The 21,061-nt window shown below is 43.0% G+C and overlaps 2 protein-coding genes across 7 annotated transcripts in view; one reads left to right on the top strand and one right to left on the bottom strand.

The window, feature by feature from the left end:
* Positions 1-8,549, bottom strand: part of cpeb3 (cytoplasmic polyadenylation element binding protein 3) — a 48,724-nt gene extending 40,175 nt beyond the window's left edge. For 3 of the 5 annotated variants that reach the window (XM_080450218.1, XM_080450221.1, XM_080450222.1), the window contains exons 1-2: positions 8,480-8,549; positions 3,880-4,751 (exon numbers count right to left, since the gene is read on the bottom strand). In XM_080450218.1, the coding sequence (XP_080306344.1) occupies positions 3,880-4,751; positions 8,480-8,519 (912 nt within the window). In that variant the 5' untranslated portion in view covers positions 8,520-8,549. The other 2 variants (XM_080450220.1, XM_080450219.1) reach the window with 2 other exon arrangements.
* A 203-nt stretch (positions 8,550-8,752) lies between these two features.
* The window catches only part of marchf5 (membrane-associated ring finger (C3HC4) 5), a 38,370-nt gene continuing 26,061 nt past the window's right edge, over positions 8,753-21,061 (top strand). For both annotated transcript variants that reach the window (XM_080450084.1, XM_080450083.1), the window contains exon 1: positions 8,753-9,159. In XM_080450084.1, the coding sequence (XP_080306210.1) occupies positions 9,113-9,159 (47 nt within the window). In that variant the 5' untranslated portion in view covers positions 8,753-9,112. The remainder of the gene's footprint in view (positions 9,160-21,061) is intronic.

The following is a 21,061-nucleotide window of genomic DNA, read 5'->3' as shown; positions in this document are numbered from 1 at the left end:
TCTTGTTTTTTGGACAAAATGTCTCACTTGCATACAATGAACTGGACAGTGGCTGGGTTCTTTTTTTTTGGTAGATTCCTACCATCAAAATCAGGCATGTGCAGAACAACGGTCAATATTGTGGTGGTCAGCGTTATTTGGAACTCGTCATATGGACCCCTTACCCCGGGTAAAAACACACCCACACAGTGGGTGCGGGCGCATATATATATATATATATATATTATATAATCTTAAATTTATTCCATTTTACTGTTTGACAAAGCCTCAACTGGCTGCCTGGAGCCCAATTCTTCAATGCAACTGTTTTGAGATCATCCTCAGAAATAGTTTTTTTTTCTCCTTCTTTTTTCCTTGGGTTGTGAAGGAGTGCTAAGGGATTCCATGTGACAAGTTCCTAGTACCGTTGAGTGCCATTTGGTATGCGTTTGAATCTGTAATTTACAGAACCACTCTCAACCAATTTCCTGGTTCTGTGATGCCAAGACAGGTCCATTTGAACCCCGGGGTCGATACAGAAAGTCAATGCAATGTCGGCGGTATATATATTCACGGTTTAGGGTTACACCACCCGCTGTTGATTAAATATTTGTAACTCTAGCGTAGGCAAATTAATTAATAAGAATGGCATTTATGCCAAAGGTAAAGACTGCGAGAAAGTATAGCTGGCATGCCTGACAATGAGAGCCAGAGCTAGGTGCTAGCCTTGGCAGCTGTGTCCTGTGTCCACTGCCCTCGTCGGGGCCACATTGTTTGCACACCAGGGCTATTGTTGTGCATTCGGCTGAGCATTCAAAAGTGTTATTCCCCCACTCTGGACCCGGCAGTGCGGCATAGATAAAAATCTGCCCACTTGGTACAAATGGCAAACACTTAAAACGCTGAGCTTTTCATTCCCCCCCTCCTGTCAGACACACACGCATAAACGCAGTCCGGGGGTGGGAGATGATGGCTCACTCATGGTGAAATCACCTGAGGAGGACCACGTTATATGTACCGACCATAAACCATGTAGCCCCCTTCTTGTTAGAGATTTTACTGTTGTTAATACGCCACATATGTAAGAGGCACAGCATGTGGACCGCAGGTTGAGATCAGCCGGTCTCGAAGGCTGCCTATGCTTTAATTCATCTTTCGTTATGACCCATAAAATGAGAATGCATTTAGGAGAAAAAGCACATGATTGAGAGCAGGCTTAACAAGACAAATGTGTTTGATTTGTTTAATAATTTATAAGAGAATCAATAGTCAAGAGGGGTAAGCCAAGGGGCAAGTCATATTTGGGTTAGTGCAGACGCTGGATTGATCTGTTAATATATTGCCTGTGAAAATTGAGCATTGGTTTAAACTTTAAAGTGTAAGCAGCAGTGAATAAAAAAGAAGAAAATAATACATCCTGGCAAAGTGCATATTTTGTTCAATCAATTAGAACGACAGTATAATTTGTCACATACTGCACTGTGTATAACTGTATATCGATGTCACAGCCAGGCTGTGTATTAGTGTAGAGCAGCCCAATGCAAAAAGTTCAGCAAAAAATTGCTTAAATTAGACAAGCAACCATAATATTCATGTTACTCCCGAGTCCTGACACATTGAAAATGCAAATGATCCTTTTTACGCCTTCAAATTTGACAATACCCCTGACATTTTGCATAACCATCAGACTACATTTGACTGCAGAACCTGCCTGTCACTCAGCTAGCTAAACTTCCAACATCCGATATGATATGAAGCGATAGGGATCACCGGAGTGTGCACAACAACTGCCTCTAACGTCATGTCAAATGAGGGTGTCTCCCGAGATGTTCATGTGACTTTGTTTTTTAAGCCTCACATGAACATGCTAAGTTGAATTCCACACATTCCTGGCACTTTAAGCAGCAGCCGACAACAGGCGAGTACAAGCACATGCAAGAGCACATGGTAGTTAAAGATCTGCAGTGTTCATCTGTCCGACTTTGAAAGAATCTTGGGTGGGGATCTACAGAATCCATGGCAGATACACCTGGCACCAGTTGTCTAGTTGTCAGGGTGGTTTACTTCATTTCCCTGGCCTGCTCAGCTCAGCTATTTTGCCTGAGTTTCACTTCAGCAAATAGGCCACTCTATACAGCCTGACATGTGGCCCTCTGACCTTGTGTCCTGGTGATAACTAGCTCTGTGAGTCGGCCAAGTCAAGAGAAAATAGATTGAGGCTCACCAGAGGAAACAGAGTAGTAAAGGGAAAGAGACTGACACACACAATCATTATCGCCACAAAAAAAGGAAAGAAAAAAGGGGGATATATGCTTCAAGCTGGCTGGAATTTCACCCTGTACTAGGGCAGCGTTTCTCTGGCACATGCTGTCCTCTCTGCAAGTTTAATGTTTTGGCTCACACGCTGTAGTCCAGGGCTTCCTTTTAAAAGGTTGAACAATACTTCTCTTTATTAAGCTGGTGACCTAAGAGGGTGCTTATTTTTGAAGTTTGTTTGTTTTCAGGAACACAGTCCATGACTAAACATATGGGGGATACACGTGACATGACTGATCATGTGAAATCATATGGAGACTGTGTGTGTGTGTGTGTGTGTGTGTGTGTGTGTGTGTGTGTGTGTGTGTGTGTGTGTGTGTGTGTGTGTGTGTGTGTGTGTTAATATATAATAGACATCCTCCTGTAGAGCAGAAGTTGCAGAACCCACTGTATAGTTTTACATACATTTTTACCTAAATCCAGGCAATTGTGAAATATGAAGTCAAGGCCAATTGAAACATTCTACTTTGAACAGGCATGTTGAATAATATGCTGCCATTAATAATCTAATCAGATTATAATAATGGCAGCACCTCATCTACACCACGTTTCATGAGTTGATTGCGGGGCATGGCAATGTTACTTACAGATCGCGATCGAAACATTGCGTCTGGTGAGATTTTGCTGTTCATTAATCGTTGTGAGTATCATGACAGCGAGAAGAAGAACAGCGGCACAATGAATATCATGTTTAATAGCCGCCCACTTCTGCAGAACAAGCCAATCAACGTAGAGCATCGTGTCCTTTAAACAAATACCAAAACGCTCGCCCCAAAACACAGTCACCCCGGGGCAAATCCGGCGGTATTCACCTGGTATTCCTAAACGTAACCTTAGTAAACTATGCCAAAACCTAACCTTATTCCTAAACTTAACTTCAGTAAAACTATGCCTAAACTTATTTCTAACCTTATCCTCAGTAAAACAAATACAAGAATACAAGAACCACTGGTCCGCGAAAAAAGAATGGGGGCGACCGTGTTTTAGGGCGAAACTTCCGGTTACCCTTTAAACCCCCAGAGTGTGAGCTGGCATCAATAAGAGAAGCAAATTTAACCGTTTCATGCAATAATATAATAAACTGTTCGTATGAACACAATTCTTGGCCTGTGTGTTTTGAATATGCCACTCGTTTTACAGTGTATAATACATTTCTATTGATTACTTCCTGGTCAATCGATTTGACTGCACATCGAAAGTGTTGACAGCTGTTGGCATAGATTAATCACATTTGGAAATGTGTGTCGCTCACAAGTCCAGTTAGTCTAATCGAGTGCAGCTTATTTTATTTTTTTGCCGTGGTCGTAATAATAATGTTTTAAGGAAACATCCACCTATTTGAAAATGGCTCTGAAGGTCATGTCCTATGCTACTCATTAGTAAGATTTTGAGCAACCATTGAGGTTTTAAAAATCAGCATGGTTAGGCTATGTTAAATAACATTTTCTCAGTTTAGAGTATTATACCATATAGCATGTTAAAAATAAAAATAGATCAGCATCAAGACAACACTTTAGCTGTAGGCCTATATTGTATATGTCGGCATATAACTAGGCCGTAAATCTTTATGAGCATTCAGGTTACCTGAAAAGGCAGTATATTGTTGCCGTTGTCCGTCCTAAAGCCGCTGTCCTCCATCCAGGACTTGGGGGTGAGGGGACCGGCTCTCGGGAATTTGGGGGGCGCTATAACGTTGCCAGAATAGGGCTTTTTCATAGGGGAGATGGGGTTCATAGGAGAAGGCACCCCGACGCCGACACCACCGACCCCGACGCCCACGGCTCTCCGAGGGTCCCTGCCTGCCTGCAGACCGCTCCAGGGGTTGGTGGCTGTGCTCCACGCGGCGTTCTGGTGATTATTCCAAGCGGACGACGAGGCAGAAGACGACGAACCCTTGCTGTTCATGATGGTCTGATAAGCGTTCCTCTGTGGGAAGGGGCCTTGGTTGGGGCTGACGGGGGATCTCCTCTGCTGGGGCTGCTGCTGCTGGGCTTGCTGCTGCTGGTGCTGAGACTGAGCCAAGCCGATCTGAGGCGAGAAGTTACCTCCAAACACGGGGTTGACGTGGTGGTGGTGGGGGAAGTTCTGGAAAAGCATCGTCCCGTTCACCGACGCCGCCGGTATTCCTTGATAAAAACTATCGTCCACGGCGTTCGTGGTGCTTCCTCCAGTGGACCAGGTGCTTCCAAACGACGGGGAAAGGGTGCCACCGGTTTCCTGCGGCTGATGAAAACTCAAACCCGATGGCAGGATCGGTGACTCCATCGGCACTTTCTCTTTGTGGTTCAGCGCTGATGAAGCTGCTTGGTTGGTCGACGGACTCTCCTCCGATGAAGGGGGTTCCGATGAGGGGGTCGGGGTAGAGGAGGGAGGGTCTACGTTTGTTGGATCTTGCTGATGATGAGGCTGGGCTTTGTTTTTGTCCATCAGTAAATCATCCTGCATGGTTTGCTGAGCTGGAAATGGAGAAAACAGAGAGGGTCGAGTAAGTTATAATGTAGGATATCGCCGGGTTGTTACGAAGACAACTTCATGGATATATATAGCCCAATACAGGCTATCCTGCATATTATAAAGGAACCAGGTAATTGCCAGGCAAATTCGTCATCACCCATTTAGCCGGGGGTAAAATCAGCCTAGTAAAGTGCTTCATTAATTTCCACAAGCTGTTCTATTTAACTCATTCTGCTCCGTGCGACACAGGAGGATGAACGCGGAGCAAACATACGGTACCGATATATTCACCAGAATTCGCCACGTCTCGTTTTCCCCTCACACAGGAACTCCGGACAGAACAAGCAATGTGAAACTGATTCTGTCTGTTTTGCCCAAGATCCTCCCCTCAATTAATTTGCATACGTCAATAAATAGGACACACAGCTGTCCTTCGACAAGGTTCTATACCTCCTTCTTGACCCACCGCCTCGCAACAACAAGGCACAAGGTGTCAGATCCTCCTCAACAAACTGACAGCCACTACGGCGTATCATTCGCCCCCACTTCTGCCTTGGCGACGACATGCAGTAGTAGGCTGTCAGTGGTTCTCAACCTGTGGGTCGGGACCCCACAGGATTTTGGGGTGGTCCCCAGATAACAGTGAAGTGACAATTTAAGGACTTTTAACTTAAGACATTTGTAATACCTACAAAAATAAAAAGTATTAAAAAAAAAGACCATTACTGCATCAAAAGTAATCAACAAACTATACTATAAAACATTGGCCAAATTGTCAAATAATATAAGAAAGAGGCAAACATTGTGAAAATAGCCGATCTACAAGCTCATAATGCCTGGCTATTTTCCACTATTTATCTGTAGAACGGAGTCAAACAAAATTGGGGGTCCCCAGGGGGGAGGGGGGGTCACGGCCTGAAATGGTTGAGAACCACTCACATAGCCCATGTGACGCACTTGTCGGTGAGCCGGTGCTACTTTATTATATCGAGAAGAGCTCTAATTGCAGGGGCTTGTTCACACTAGACGTTCACAGTCCACACTTGCAGAAGAGGTATTGATCTAATAGAAGCTGCATAACGGCAGTGTAGCTACTGTAGCCTACGGTGCTTAATATGAGAAATTCGATATCCAAGACCACCAGTCCAGTAGGCTATAACTGAAAGCTCCACCCTGCATGTGTGGTCATTTACTTTACATGATAGACACATTTCTATTGGCCTGCCTTATCTTATCTACCTATACCATGCAAATATTATATTATACTTTAAAATTCGCATCTCTAATCAATCGATAGCATCCGTTTTATGTCATTTCACTTTAACTGAATGAACAGGCTATATTCTCCATCAATTTCAAGTCGTAGATAATAACCTACATTAAATATACCACATTATGCTATGCTTGATCGTGAGCCCATGAACACATGCGTTGTCGTCTAAAGCAGTAAGCTACACTTCTCATTGCGTGGGCTATAGATATATATAGAAAATATTAAGTAGTAAACCTTATAATAACAATGATGGCTACCGTCGCATTGAACAGGCTACACGTATAAAGTTAGTTGTATTATCGGAACCTGGCTGCGGTTAACATGCAGCCTAAACCTTATAGGCTACCACCATGCATGCAATAGCATATGTAATTTACAAATAATCCATATAATAAACACCCATTCGTATGGCAAATTGTAGTTCTAAATGACAGCTAACGGATAGGTTATATACGAGTGGACTTCCAAGATAATAATGGCAATTGTTTTCTCTTCGAAGCGCAGCCTTTTTTTCCAAGGTCATCAAGATGTCTAATAACCCTAGTGAGGTATTTACTCGTCCTTTTTTCCAACGATATTGCCACATTTTGACCATCTAAACGCCTATTCTTCGCGGTGATCAAGAGAATACATTCATAAAGCTGCCTTGTCTTGAAATCCCTTTAATCCATATGTCCTCCATACAAACAAAAAAACAGCATGCACACACACACACTCAGTGTCGCTTTTCTGCCATGGAAATTACCTTTATCGTTCACCTTTTTGGACTCTGTAAATAAAGCTATTTCTGTTTGCCTCGTCTGGGTTGTGAGATATGACAAACTACCCTTGTGCCGAGGTAGTCAGCAGTTGCCTCAACAGCTGATTGACTGCGGCGCATGGATGATGCAGTGGAGGCAGGTGGGAGTTGTAGTTTCTCCCTGTGCGTAGTCGTCACAGGCTATTCTTGAAAACTGGATAATGTTGTAGGACCTATAACTGTTGTCAACCATACCATACTAATATCATTGGGGCATGTTATTCCGTAAAACGTGATAGCCTAATGTGTCAGTCCTGGTGTTAAATAGTGAGAATTTGGCAGAGACTATGTTTTGCACCCTATCTGTCTGCGAGTGTGTCTGTGTGTATGTGTCTGTGAGCAGCTAATCTCCGACACTGTTGGGCCAATCACAGCAAAACTGTGCACGCACACACTCCCTGCGTCCCTGGATGCCAGAGAAGAACCTCTACCCCAAAATTCGAAAGGTCGAATTTTGCAAAACACATTTTTTTATATAACTCCTACAGATTTTTGTCAAATCTCTATAGTCATTAAACAAAACAGGTATTTCAGATTTTTCATATTCCATCCTGATTGGCTAAGATTGTCTTCCAAAGTTTGCAAGAGTGCTCCGTTTTGAACAAAATGCCTCAAATAATGAACGCAGCGTGCGATTGGCGGGACATTTGCAAGCACATTCCCACTAGGGCAAGGAAGAAATGCCACTTGAAAATGTTCAAATCAGCCTCATGGTGGCGCTATAAAAGGCCGATTCGCGTTTTCACAGACCACGTTTTTACTTTGTATGCCCACTCCCTAGAGGCCAAGGAAAAAACATTTTTACATCTGCCTTTTATAGCATCACCAGGAGGCTGACTTATTTTTTGATACTCCTTCAGATTTTATCGAAATTTCACGCAAATCGGTACACAGTAAGTATCTCTATAGTCATGTGATCAAGACGGATCTGTCAAAATTTTCATATTCCATCCTGATTGGCTAAGATTGCCATGCATCTAAAGTTTGCATGAGTGGCTAGTTTTGAACAAAATGCCTCAAATCATGAACGCAGCGTGCGATTGCCGTGAAACTTTGCACGTACATTCCCACTAGACCGAGGAAGAAATACCACCCTTTTCACATTGGCCTTTATAGTGCCACCAGCAGGCCGATTTTTGCTAAACACATTTTTATGTGTGCCAGAAAATGCCTCAAATCATGAACCGATTGCCGTGAAAGGCCGATGAAGAAATGCCACCCTTTTCACATTGGCCTATTATAGCGCCACCAGGAGGCCACAATACCCTACCTGACCTGGCGGAGACCTGTGCTCCGAGGAGCACTTTTTCTAGTTCAATTCTTTTTTTGTCTCATTCAATTCTTTATCTCTCTCACTCAGTCTCACCCCCTCCACACACACACACACCAGATATTCTGGAGAGAGAGAGAGAGAGAGAGAGAGAGAGAGAGAGAGAGAGAGAGAGAGAGAGAGAGAGAGAGAGAGAGAGAGAGAGAGAGATGCTAATTGACACTCAATAATAAATATAACATGTCTAACTTGCATACATTTTACAGAAATTAAGGTGGGTTTACTTTGCACTCATAAGGGTACAGTTTTGCATCCAACCAGAATATCTTCATGATGACAGACTAGGCCTACTGGTAAAAAGAAAGACAGTGTAATAAAAACATCTTACCGCAATAAGAAGTGTTCTGTAGCCATATGTGTATCTTCATGATGGTTTAAGAAGCCCTAGTACCTCTAGGCAGACCCGTCAGAGCGCTTCGGAACATTAATTTGATATTTTCGGCCACATGAGGGAGGGAAACATAACAGTGCAACTACATCATAGAGTTATAGAACTACATATCCCATGTTGCTGTGGGCGAACGCGTGCTCCTTCGCCCTCTGACAACGTTCTTGTTGTGATGATGTCAGCACGTAGCCCCTCAATTTTGCGTCACGTAACGTTACGTATCAGTCAATGGAGTCAAACAAGCGGTCAAACCGATGCGATTGTGTTAATGACAGTGTTAATGGATGTAAACGAGGTCCTTACTTGACATAATACACAAGTCATCGATAATTGCTCTTTTACGTTATCATGACGGTGTAGAAACATTCTTTATAGATGTCGTTACGTGGCTGCTAGCTTGCAGCTGACGCTCCGTGTCAACACAAAGGCCTCAGTCCCCCAAGTTAGCATTAGCAACTCTGCTAGCTAGCTGCCAAGTTTAGAGCAAGTGACAATATCACATTTTATTCTTTGAACCTTTAGCTGGTCAATTTAAATTGCTCCATTCAAGCGGTGACTGGGTTTTCTACGGTTATGGCGGAACAGGAGGATGCAGTGGCAATGCAGCAGAATTTGGACAGGTGAGTTGAAGTTGGACTGGAGGCCAACTAGCTAACGTTAGCTAGCCACAGAGCTTGATGCTACTGTAAGCTATAACGTTAGCGTACAGTATGATGTTTGGTATTAGGGGTCTTCAACAGGGGGTCCGGGGCCCCCAGGGGGTCCTCAGAGTTACTACAGAGGGGCCACCAAATTGTATGTGATATGTTATTTCTTCACATTAACCACTTGAACCCTAGTATCCCTATTCTGAGGGGAACATTGGCCGAAAATTGCAGATCTACAAGCTCACAACCAGCTTGTAGTTTGGTGTGGAGGGAAAAAAGAGCAAACCAAGTACAGAGACAAAGGTCAAGTTTACTAAGTATTTAGGGTTTAAGTGGTTAAATGTCTGAAATAAACAAAAAACATGAATTGACACAACACTGAGGACAGTGCTGTCAATATGTAGTGGGGGTCCCTGCTTCATCTCTCTCTCAGCTCCTTGGCCTGTAAAATGTTGAAGACCCCTGTATTAGACAAATCACCCTTGACAGCTGCGTGGGGGACAATAACATAGTAGTGGTCAAAATAAGCAACATTGTAATGTAGTGCTTTAAACTTTTCATTTAATTCAGCAAGAGGGATTTTGATGCTTGGAATTCTGTTATTTGTTAAATGCAATCAAATATGTATCCGACACAACAGAATGCTGGAAATGTTTATGTAACGCACAATTAAGGAACAGTAGTATTTCTTAATTTGTTTTAACACGGATATGTCTATATTAATAGTCACCTAACGTTACTGTTCATCCTGTTGATATTCATAGTCCTGTAACTTGTGCCTACTGACTGTTTTGTCTAAATTGGCACGTTCGTTGTTAACTAATAACTAGTTTAAAGAAAGGGTACATTCTGTGTGAGTGGACTTTGAACACATCTTGTATAACGTATGGTACGATCATAGAGCAGACCCTTTTCATTTTGACGGGTAAACAAACAGCTGGAGTTTGTGGTTGTGTTTCATTGAGGTGTTACTGTGATTTCACAGCAGACATTCTTACAGCATTCTCAACTTTCTCCACAGCATGGACAGCTCCTGTACAGTTAACTCCATCCAGGCACCCATAAACGCCTAAATGAAATGCCCACCACAATATACCTGGCAATCAAATGATAATTCTAAGACCCTTGTTGTTTTGAGTTTTGCCTATATGAACTCTATTACAGATTTTTATCAAGGTAGATTTATATGGTTTCACCTGTAACCGGGACATTGGGCACCTGGTATTTATGGGCACCTTTTTGTTCTTTGAACACTGTGCACCTCTGGGCCAAGTAATCCGGAACACAGGGCACCTTTTGGTGAGAACAGTGGGCACCGGAGGGGCTGAGTAATCCGGAACACTGGGCACCTTTTGGGAAGAACACCGGGTACCTGAGGTGGATTTATTTTGGAATTTCTTTTTTCTATCAGGCATTGACTCTAAGGGATGCCCACCTGCCCCTGGCAGGTAAATAAAACTTGCGGGCAGGTGGAGTTTGCTTTCAGGCTTTCAAGAGATTTTTGTAAACACCTGAACATGGCCAGAGCTCTGTCTTCTGATCTGTGGAATGTAAAATAAGAGCACTGTTTACCTATAATGTGCTGTTTTCACTGTCGCTACACTTAAAAATATAAAATAACAAGTGTGAGCCCATAGTCATTTTCATAGCTATGTAGGTATTTGGGATAACAAATTATATGAATTTTTTTATCGCACAGCCCCAGAAAGTAAAAAAATAAGTATTACATTGAACGGTAATTCAAAGTTTACCTATCATTTTAAAATGGACCATTTACTTTTCGGGCAAGTGAGCATGACCTTTGGGCAAGTAGAACATGACCTGTACTTGCCCGACGGGCAAGTGCCTCTGAGACCTTAGTGTCAACCCCTGTCTATCCTTAAAGTAGTGTACATTTCAGATACATTTGGCAATATTGTGTTTTTTCCTATCCCTATCATACAATTAATGTATAATATCCCTTGTGTTGTAACCTGTTCTTTCTTACAATGCCCTATTCTGTCAAATAAACTGTTATGCCGATCTACTTATAACCAATCTACAAGCTCACAACGTGTTGCAGAAACAACGCAGACCAAGTACAGTTGCAACTAAGTCAGATCCGTTGAAGTGGTTGAGAGATTTATTGGAATGTTCAATGAATTAATAGAAACAAATTTATCAGCAGTCTCATTGTGTGAATGTTCTCATGACACAAACAGTTCCAATGACTAGGATATACAAAGTGAGTCCTATTCTTTCAGACTCAACCACTTGACGGAACGTGGCCACATGATTTGTTTTTGGTTGTACGGCATGTAGCTTAAGAAAAACTGCCAATTTACAAGCTCACAACGTGTTGCGCTGCGACGAGTTGTGAGCTTGTAGATCAGCTTGTCCTTGTGTGACACGGTGCTCCCTTTGCTTCATCAAAGAGAGTTCATTGAGCCTTATAATAATCGCATTATTTGGTGCGTCACTCGTACTAGTGTCTGTTTTAATAATGCGTAATAACATGAGCTGTCACCTTTTTTACTGTTTGCATGCCTGCGTTTAGTACTTCACGCACAAACTATTCCCGGTGCCCAGTCGACTTTGGTGCTCAGAAATACCAGGTGCCCAGTGTTCCCGGGGCCCAGTCATTTTTGGAGCCCAGAAATACCAGGTGCCCACTGTTCTGAGGTAGCTGCATTTGCGAGGTGCCCAGAAGGTTTAGGTGCCAACTGGACCTATATCCGGTTTCACCTATTAAAATGATATGACATTTGACCAGAGCACAGATTAGAAAAATGTGAATTATTCGGTACTAGCGGCGACAAAGTAACAGCCTACAAGTCATTATCAATGGAAGCAAGCGACATGATACCCCAAACCTATCAGATGTGCAAAAGCAGGCCCGGACCGCTGGCCTTGCAGTCCGGGCACCTACACTCATAAGTAGCCTGACAGCACACCGCGGGTTCGAGTCCCGTTCCCGACGGTCTTTGCTGCATGTCTCTCCCCATCTCTCTCCCCTGTTTCTTGTCCATCTATACTACAAACTATAACTAAAGGCAGAAAAAGGCCCAAAAATATATCTTACCAAAAAAAAAAGATGTGCAAAAGCAGCAGGTTTACCTGAATTCAGCTGTGTTGACACTATTCCACAATGCTAAGTACTAAAGCAATAAATTGGGCGTAAACAATGTCAACAGCTGTCAAACAGCTGTCAACATGTGTACCTGCTGTCCTGATGAAGAAACGGACTGTATGGGAAGTAGCACGTTTTGAACTCAAAGATTTAAACTGATTGATGGGAAATGAATCAATATTGATTGACTCAATGACTATATGACCATTTATCAGCAAAAAGTAATACATTGTTCACAACCAAGCTGTGAATGACGTGCAACGTGTCCATCCGTATTTCTCTGCCCTAACTCCGCTGCTGTCTGGGCAGAGAGCAGCTGGTGTGTCGTTCAGATCACCTGCCTGAAACGGCCCATGATTGTGTATGTTTAGTTGTCTATCAATCTACAACTGGTAGTTCAACTTTAATATTCTCTTATGTGCATACATAAGTCTGTTTCTGTTGAAAGCAGTGTTGGGCATTAAGTAAAATTAACACGCTACTGTAATAATACGGTTTCCACTTTCCAGTAAAGAGTAACATAACAAATTACTGGGTTAGGGTTAATAATATCAGTTACATTTTCCACGAGCCTTGGTGGAATTGCAGGTCGAGACCTAGTGCATGTAGTGTGATTTGCGGGTTGTCATGATTTAGATTTTGTCTTGAGTTATGCTGCGATGCAATGATGGGCAAAAGGCCTTAAGGCAACAGTGGAGTGAGTTAGACTCGTCTAACTCTCCCCTCCCCAAGGAATAAGGAGTTACAATGTTCATAAAATGAATAAATATGACAAGACTGTTCAATCTCTGTACCCACAAGCCACAACAACATATGTGTGTTCTCCCTCCGCCTGATTTGTTCCATTTTCATGCCACTGCATATTTCATATGCCTGATTTATACTTGGTTGCATGCCTTGTCGTGCACCGAACATAGCTGATATACTACTACAAGCTCACAACACATGATTGTGCTGCGACACGTGAGCTTGTAGATCGGCTGCTTTTTGTAAATCAGTCACACTCACTGAAAACCACTTGATACAAGAATTTAGCAGTCCAAATGTAGTAGACAGTCCATCTAAATTCTTTTTACAGCTCACCTTAAAGGTTTCATGACGTTCAGTTTTACCACACATTAAAATTCTTTGTCATGGTCCTTCAAACGTGTATAAAAAGTTTTAACAAAAAATTCCACTCCATTTGATCCATGGCAGGTGTTTTTCTCTCACATTTCTAAAGCCTTTTCAACTGCAATGAAAAAAGAAATCTTTGCCTGTGGGTGTCGCTGTTGAAGGATTTTGCCTGTCAATCATCGCCTCTGCTCCGCCCCACCCCCCCAAAGGAAAGGATAGGGGAGGGGAGGGGCGAGGAGGAGAGTGGGCGGGATTAATGGCCTGTGACTTCACTGCCGAAGGGCCAAGCTCAGATTACTTTTCAGCCTAATTATTCAGAAAACCCCAGACCACAGAAAATCCACAGAATGTTCAAAGTTCAGATTTTTTGGGTGTAATTGAGGTCATAAAACCCCCAAAAAAACATTAAAAAAAAAAAAGTGAAAATGAATGTCATAGAACCTTTAATGAAAGTGTTGCCTATTCCTTGTCTAGGTAGCTTGCAAATGATTTTATTTTTTACCCAGGCGTCATATTGTTGAATACACTAAAATCCCTACTAGTGTTAATTATCTCTGATGCATGTATAAATGTAACCAAATGGACCTTTTCCAACTTCCAACAAGATTTGACAGTGTGTGCAGAAAAAAGGGGGTTGTAACGAAAAAGGAACAAGCAGCGTAACTAGTCACTGTTAGCAGGGAGTAATAAGTAAAGTAATAATTTTTCTTGAAAGGAGTAATGTATAATGTATTACTTTTCTTTAACGGGCCCAACACTGGTTGCAAGTTGAAGTGGTGTTGAGTGATGTGTTTCTAGTCCACGGCCAGCGAGACCCAGGGTACTGCAGTGATCAGTGGCCAGCTGCACACAGTATCAAAGCACACAGACACAGGCAGGAGAAATGTGGACACTAGAATCTCACCTCCCATGGCTTGTTTGTACGATTAATATATTTTACACATTAAATATGTATGCCAGGTAGTTGCCCAATCTTCATTGCTTTCACATGCACAGCTACTAGTTTAAAACTTTGATATAAAAAGTAGCAACCTTTTTATAAGGCAGTGCAGCACCTGTGGAAAGCAAAGTACCTGTAGAAAGCCTGCTGTCAAAATGACACCAGTGATCTTCATAATCTATTATCTTTTATATCTATTAATTCACAAAATATGTGTCTGTGTGTCCCGCAGCACGGGTGCCGCCCAACCAAATGGCCTCAAATGGCGTGTGTGTCCCACATGACCGGCGGTGTGCTCTGTACAGTGCCGAGTGGCAATTTGATCGGACGAACAGTTCCCGAGAACCGAAAAAACACAAATATCTGTCTGACCGTGGGTGTGTGGAGGACGCACCGATACGATACTGCAGAGGACGCACAGAATTGCCGTGTGTTTGGGGTGTGTGTATATCGGCTTCCCTGATTGGCCAACCTGGCCCCGTCGGCTTCATAGATTGGTGAAGCTTCGTGTAAGCCATGGCTGAGCTTCGCTTCCTTTGTGCCTAGTCGCCAATTTAAGTGGCAGCGTGTGCAATGGAACAGGAAGTACGAGAGCTGTGGTCATGGTGAAGGGAGCGATCGAAAGCAGCGGCCGTGAAGCAAAATGCCATGCGCGTGGAACTGACAACGGGTACGAGTACGTCAGAAAACGGGAGTATTGCACAATGGCTGACCTGCATGGCCCAGGGTAGTCTTATAATAAATATAAGCATCTTAATAAATAAGCATAAGCAAACTGCTTCGCAAGAACAACGTTGGATGACCAGTATTGCTGGATTTTTCGTGCAGTGCGGTCCATTCTCTGACTGACGGAGGGAAACATTTCCTGTCCAAGAGTGCTACTGCAATATACAGGGAAAACCTGCATTAACAATAATTCTGCAGCTTTAGGTTGGGTAGAACAGATGCAATAGCTGCATTAGGTGCAACTGCACAAGTGTGCCATTTCCCCCAAAATAGATTTTGGCATTTGATAATGCATACCAAGCAAACAGAAATAGGGCCTACCCTTAGCACTTGACTCTGTGCTTTCTGTCAATATCGAACTTTGGACTTTGAGTGGATTTCTCAACACAGTGGCAGAGTACCAACAAGGAAAGAAGGGGTGTGCATGGCTGCATGCTTTATGAAACGTGCTATAGCTGTGCACCAGTGTCATGTGGCAGGTCTCAGAGCAGTGGCAATAACCCTGACAGTGTTTGAAGAGCAGATAGCAGCAAGATGTGTGTCATGTTCCCCCCGGTTCTAGAGGGCTGCATAACCAGACTATCAATGACAAACATAAGGCTCCACAAGCTCTTATCTGGGCCTGCCATGAGCAGCTAGCTAACTCCCCCCTGCAATGCAGTGTTTAAGAAATGGAGGAGGGAGACACATTTGAATCCTGACAGACTATTTCATTGGCTCTTGCACCAGCTCCTTGTTTTACTCTCCTCCCATCTGTGTTTGATTGCCAGATTATCTTTAACCTAGGATATATTTAGACATGGATGGATATCCATGGAGATATTACGGATGCTAATATATAAGTCTCAAAGTGACCTGTTGATAATTATATGACCACCATACGTATATTTTCTTAGCTGGATTTTTTTATATGAATAATTCTGAAATGTAATTAAACTTACGTGTAATGCTAATGTACGTGGAACTCGAAAGCATACATAACCTAGGTATATGTACATGTATTTGTCTCCATTTTACTATTCATAATGTGTTGATTTAACATTTTCAGGCAACTCCTGTGACTTTTGACAGTGGAAATGGAAGGGTTGTTTTGGATGAATGGGACCTCACCCACCACCTGCCAAACAGTCAAATATAGCCTACGCTGTGAGAGCCAGCCGCCACCGTAAGCCTGGCCAATCAGAGAGGAAACTGACAAGTCCCTGCCTGCTTTTCACTTTTTCCATACAGGTGTTAATAATACTCGAGGCGAGGGCCACAGAGCCTAATATGCTGTTTAAGACACACAAGATCTTTTGAAGAAGCCTCAGTATGTTTTGATTATTCTAAGGGCATTAGCTAATAATAAGCACAGGGGAATGCTCTGACTAAGAATTGACATCGTTTTGCTAATAAAGCTTTCATGCAAATGTTTTGTTTGGCTTCGTTGTCATGGAGTTTAGGTCGATGATACCGCCGTAGTGGGCGAGACCGCTGGGTTTGGGTGGTTCTGATTACTGAGTTGAGTCAGGCTGGACCAGGCTGGGGTTGAGCAGCGTGAGCCAGACATGGAAAACCTTCCTTTTAAGACATTTGTGGGCCAGGATCCGGTGCTTGTGCTTTTGTGCTTGGGAACCTCCAGTTTTCCCACAGTCACGTGACCGCTGCTGAGTGAAAGGAGCCTTTGTGGAGTGGCTTAGGCCCTTCTTAAAGAACGGGAGCTCTGACTTGTGAGACGATTAGAAAGTAGCTATGCTGTCACACTCATCTTTATACACAATGCCAATCACACAGTTACTGGCCATTCTGTTTGAGCCCCCATGTATCTCATCATGATGTAATTTGTGCACTTTTCCTCTGAGGTCAAACGTGCTGCTAGAGCAGAATTGAAGCGGACTTGGTGGCCCACATTGTGGGGGGATTTTAGATACCTTATAATCCCATGGGGATTCACCCAGCTGATGGCTACTATGATGAGCACTCTGGGGGGGGAGCAGTTAGGGGTTATGTGTTTTCTCAGGGACACTTTGACACATAGGCCGAGGCCGGGAGGCGAACCGGTGGCCTTCTTATTACCAGTAGGCCTCTCTACACACTAAGCTACGGCTTCCCCAAATGTTATGGGCCTCTTGTGATTTGGATACTCTTATGTTTCCTCACTGCTTTGGTGCAGGGCTTGGGGTGACCCAATAGCTTAATGGTTAGGGCACATACCACATGGGCTCTAATGCCTGAAAGCGAGTCCCCAGTTCGGTTCCCGCGCAGACGGACCACACATTGTACACCTTTTAAATAAAGGCTGAGAAAAAGTCCCAAAAATACCTTTAAGCCTTTCAGGGCAGAAAAGTTAATAAAAAATAATGTACGACATATTTTGCTGCCCTTGGAGTTTCAAAGTGAAGTCGCTTTAGCATTGGGTGAATTAGAACTCATTGTGGAAACAAGGCTGTATACTGTATGTAAAGAAGTCGTTGCTAGCTCCAGTGGCCGGCAGTTAACCTCATGTTCAAGTAATTTCAGTAGAAACCTGGATTTTATAGCAGCACCTTCTAGCATTTTGATTCAGATTGATATAGATTTTTCATATTGCATTTCGCTTCCGCCTTCCAAAGTTTGTGGGAAGGCCTATTTTACAAAGAATGCCAAAAATCATGACTGCAGCGTCCGATCTATCTAAGTCAAAAGCGATTTAACTTACACAGATGTCACTTTGTTGCAGAAACATGTTTTCTTCTTGCCAAAAATATAGTGAAAATTACCGTCAAACGGGGTATGGTTATTAGAGCCCGACCGCAAGAAGACACCATAACTTATTTGTAGATCATGTGCATAGTAGACCAGATTGTTGATTGCGCCTGATAACTGAGTTTGTAATGATTGGTGAAATCTATCAAAATGTTGGAAACATGAATTCCCCACAGTTTTTCCAGTTACTGCCACTTTGATAAATATTTGTTCTTGTTTTGAATGTGTAGGCCAGGCCTAGATCTTATTTTGGGTGACACACCATCACGGATTCTGTGAATCGTGTGGACACCGTTTTGTAGCATGCGGCTCCAGCCTTATCAGTTTGAGTGTTCTGTTTAGCATGGCCAAGGCGACGTGGTAGAGCTGGAGAAGAGATTAAGGTTTCGCATGGAGGATAGCGTTTCGATTCCGTTGTATTGGGCCCTGTCAAGCAACAGGGCTGGGTTACTGCAACAGGAGCCAGTGAATCTACCGGAGCACCCCCTTGTTTTTGTTCTCCACTGCCGTGCTCCCGCTGAGACTCTGTCCACTTTTAGTTCCAATCAGCACCTCGGCCTTCCATTTCACTCCTCTGCGTCTGTCTCTCTGGTACCTCTTGTCTCAGCTCGGTCAATACCATCAGCCCCTCGACAAGGCTGTGTATATTACAGACTTGCTTGGTATTAGATGTGCTCTGGTACACTATAACAGAAGAAATGTTCTCGGGTGTAAAATAATTGCAAATTTATCATTTTGCTTTAAAGTTTCTGACCCTGAGAGGTTGTTCAACTTAACCTTCCCCATAGTACCTGATGTAGCCTAACCATTATCCGTGGTAATGGAAGTACATGTATATTGTGTCAAGCATCATCGCAAACAGAACAGGGTTCACACAAGATGAGATAAGGAGAGAAAACAGCACGTAGTAGCGGGAGGATGCGGTTGGTGCGAGGGCAGTAGATGGGAGAAAAGGGGGGTTTAAGTTTCCATATAAAGACTCGAGTTCACCACGTAGGTCTGCCCTGAGGCCCTACACTGGCCGTGTCACCTGAGCACTTCGACCCCTAGGCTCCTCTCCTGCATCGTCATGTTTTATTCAGTGCCAGAGGAGGATTGGAAAATCAGCCACCGCAGGCTGGGCAGGGCAACCTGAGCAAACAATCCAAGCCAAATGTCTGCACCCCTTCCTGGAGGGTCCTGTCGACTCCCCTGCAGTAGTGCCAGTGATGGAGCACACCTAGACAGAAGGCCAGAGATTTGACATCCATTATTTAGATGTGGAAGCGTGCAGGATGAATTATGCATGTTATATTATGAGGGACTTGTCTTGCTCTTCTCAATCCTGCTCACATATTCTGCTGTGGTTGATGATAGTAGGAGGACCCAGGACATCAAGAAAATGAGTGAAAGTGGATTTGGAAAGTTGATATGGCCAATTCTTCTAGTTTACCAATGTAAACTAGAAGAAAAAGGCCTGCAGTGTTCCTCCATTCAGAGCATAGCTATTGTTTGTTTAAAGGCAGGAAATTGAACTGTTGGCTGCGGATAAGCTTTTTTTTTGGTACAATAAACACATTCCAAAACATTTCTCATTCTTAGACATAGGGTGTACAGCTCTATTGATACATCAGAGCCTTGACTGGAGTCTGGACCAAGTCTTAAACTAACCTGTAGCATACTTTTGATTGGCGAATCCTGGATAGACACACTGACACAAGGTTAAATGTGGGTTAATGTCCTCACAAAAGCTGTGATGGAAGTGATCTTTCTTAATGAGGCAGACCGGTACTAAAGTGAGGTCAGTGTGTGAGTGTGTGTATGCGCGGTTTCCTAGATGATATTGCCTATAATCTTGACAGGATTATTTTTTCAGGTTTATCAACATGAACATCAAATAATGAAATTGTAACCAATATCCAAAATACACATAATTGCAGTGTGGGAGAACCCCCCAACCTCTGCCACTATCATGCCTGGCTTTATTGAGTTTATGCCAAGGGGTTTAGGGGAGGTGTGTAGATTAATCATTGCTTCATTCAGCTATTGAAATGCCAACTGTTCAAGGTTCAGTGTAATTATGAAAATAAGAATGTAAATGTCACACGTGGATAGCCAGGCTCAAAGTGATGTGAAAGCAGTAGTCCCAGAAATAACAGATCACCTAGCAACAGGCCAGTGGTAAGGCATATCATTCTGAATGAGAATAGAGCTTAAAGCGTGATATCTTGACATTTTAGATTTTAGATGGGGATTTTCACTTAACAGACCTTGTCACATTCACACCGACTGTCGTTCGCCGAAAATTACTGATCTACAAGCTCACAATGTGTTGTCACAGCGTGTTGTGAGCGTGTAGATCTGAGTATAAATTAAACATTAGTCTAATTTAAACCAATAGGGCACAGCTAGCGACAATCTTAGAAGCAAAATGAAAATAACCTACTAAAATGTCAAGGTGTCCCTTTAAGCAACGAAAGTCCCAAGACATTGAGCGAGAGTCTTAGTCATCAATATAGCCCCTCAGCTTCTGCCTTTTATCAATTATTCAGGACTTAACCTATGAATATATTTTTTAGTTATCGGCATGTAGCAGCTTTCATTAGAAATATCGCTGGTTCCAGAGTATTGAGCTCCGCCACGTACAGTGAGACATGGGTGGTGATCTGTCCAGCCAATCCCGTGCTGGCTATTAATTATGGAACAGTAATATAATGTCACAGTCGGAGACATACTGCAGGTAGGTCAGGGTACTAGGGATATCTAATATCCTCCCAAGATGTTGGGATGGACATGGAGGAATTGGTTTTCATTTGTCGCTGTGTGTTTGTGAAGGGGATGCGCTTAACTTTAGGGTAGGGATAGAGGTGCTCTGATCAACCTGCCAACGATTTAAATTGGTCTTTTATGACTGAGCTGCACCGTTTAAGTGGTATAAAGTCAATCAAATATATAATACAATATTACTTCACAGCTAACCGGTAGGAGACTCAATAGTCTTCAACTGACCGATGACCCGGTCATCAAATTATTGGCTTAGGAATGCGACAAAAACAAAAGATCTCCATGAATTCAAGGCTTCCTGGGGTGTGTAATTGCTAGAAAATAAGTAATTGTTTGGGTGAACTACTCCTTTAATGAGGGCTAGATTCTACAGGTGTGGCACATTGGCATAAATAATAGGTCCTGGAATGCTAAAGGTTAAAGATAGAGCAAAGATAGAAACTCTTATGAACTTTTTTTTACATTTATTGAACAGAGATGATTTTTTTCCAGAGGAC

The sequence above is a fragment of the Gymnoscopelus braueri genome, assembly GCF_963280865.1.
Source record: "Gymnoscopelus braueri genome assembly, chromosome: 14".
Lineage (NCBI taxonomy): Eukaryota > Metazoa > Chordata > Actinopteri > Myctophiformes > Myctophidae > Gymnoscopelus > Gymnoscopelus braueri.
This window is presented reverse-complemented; position numbering and strand designations above follow the sequence as displayed.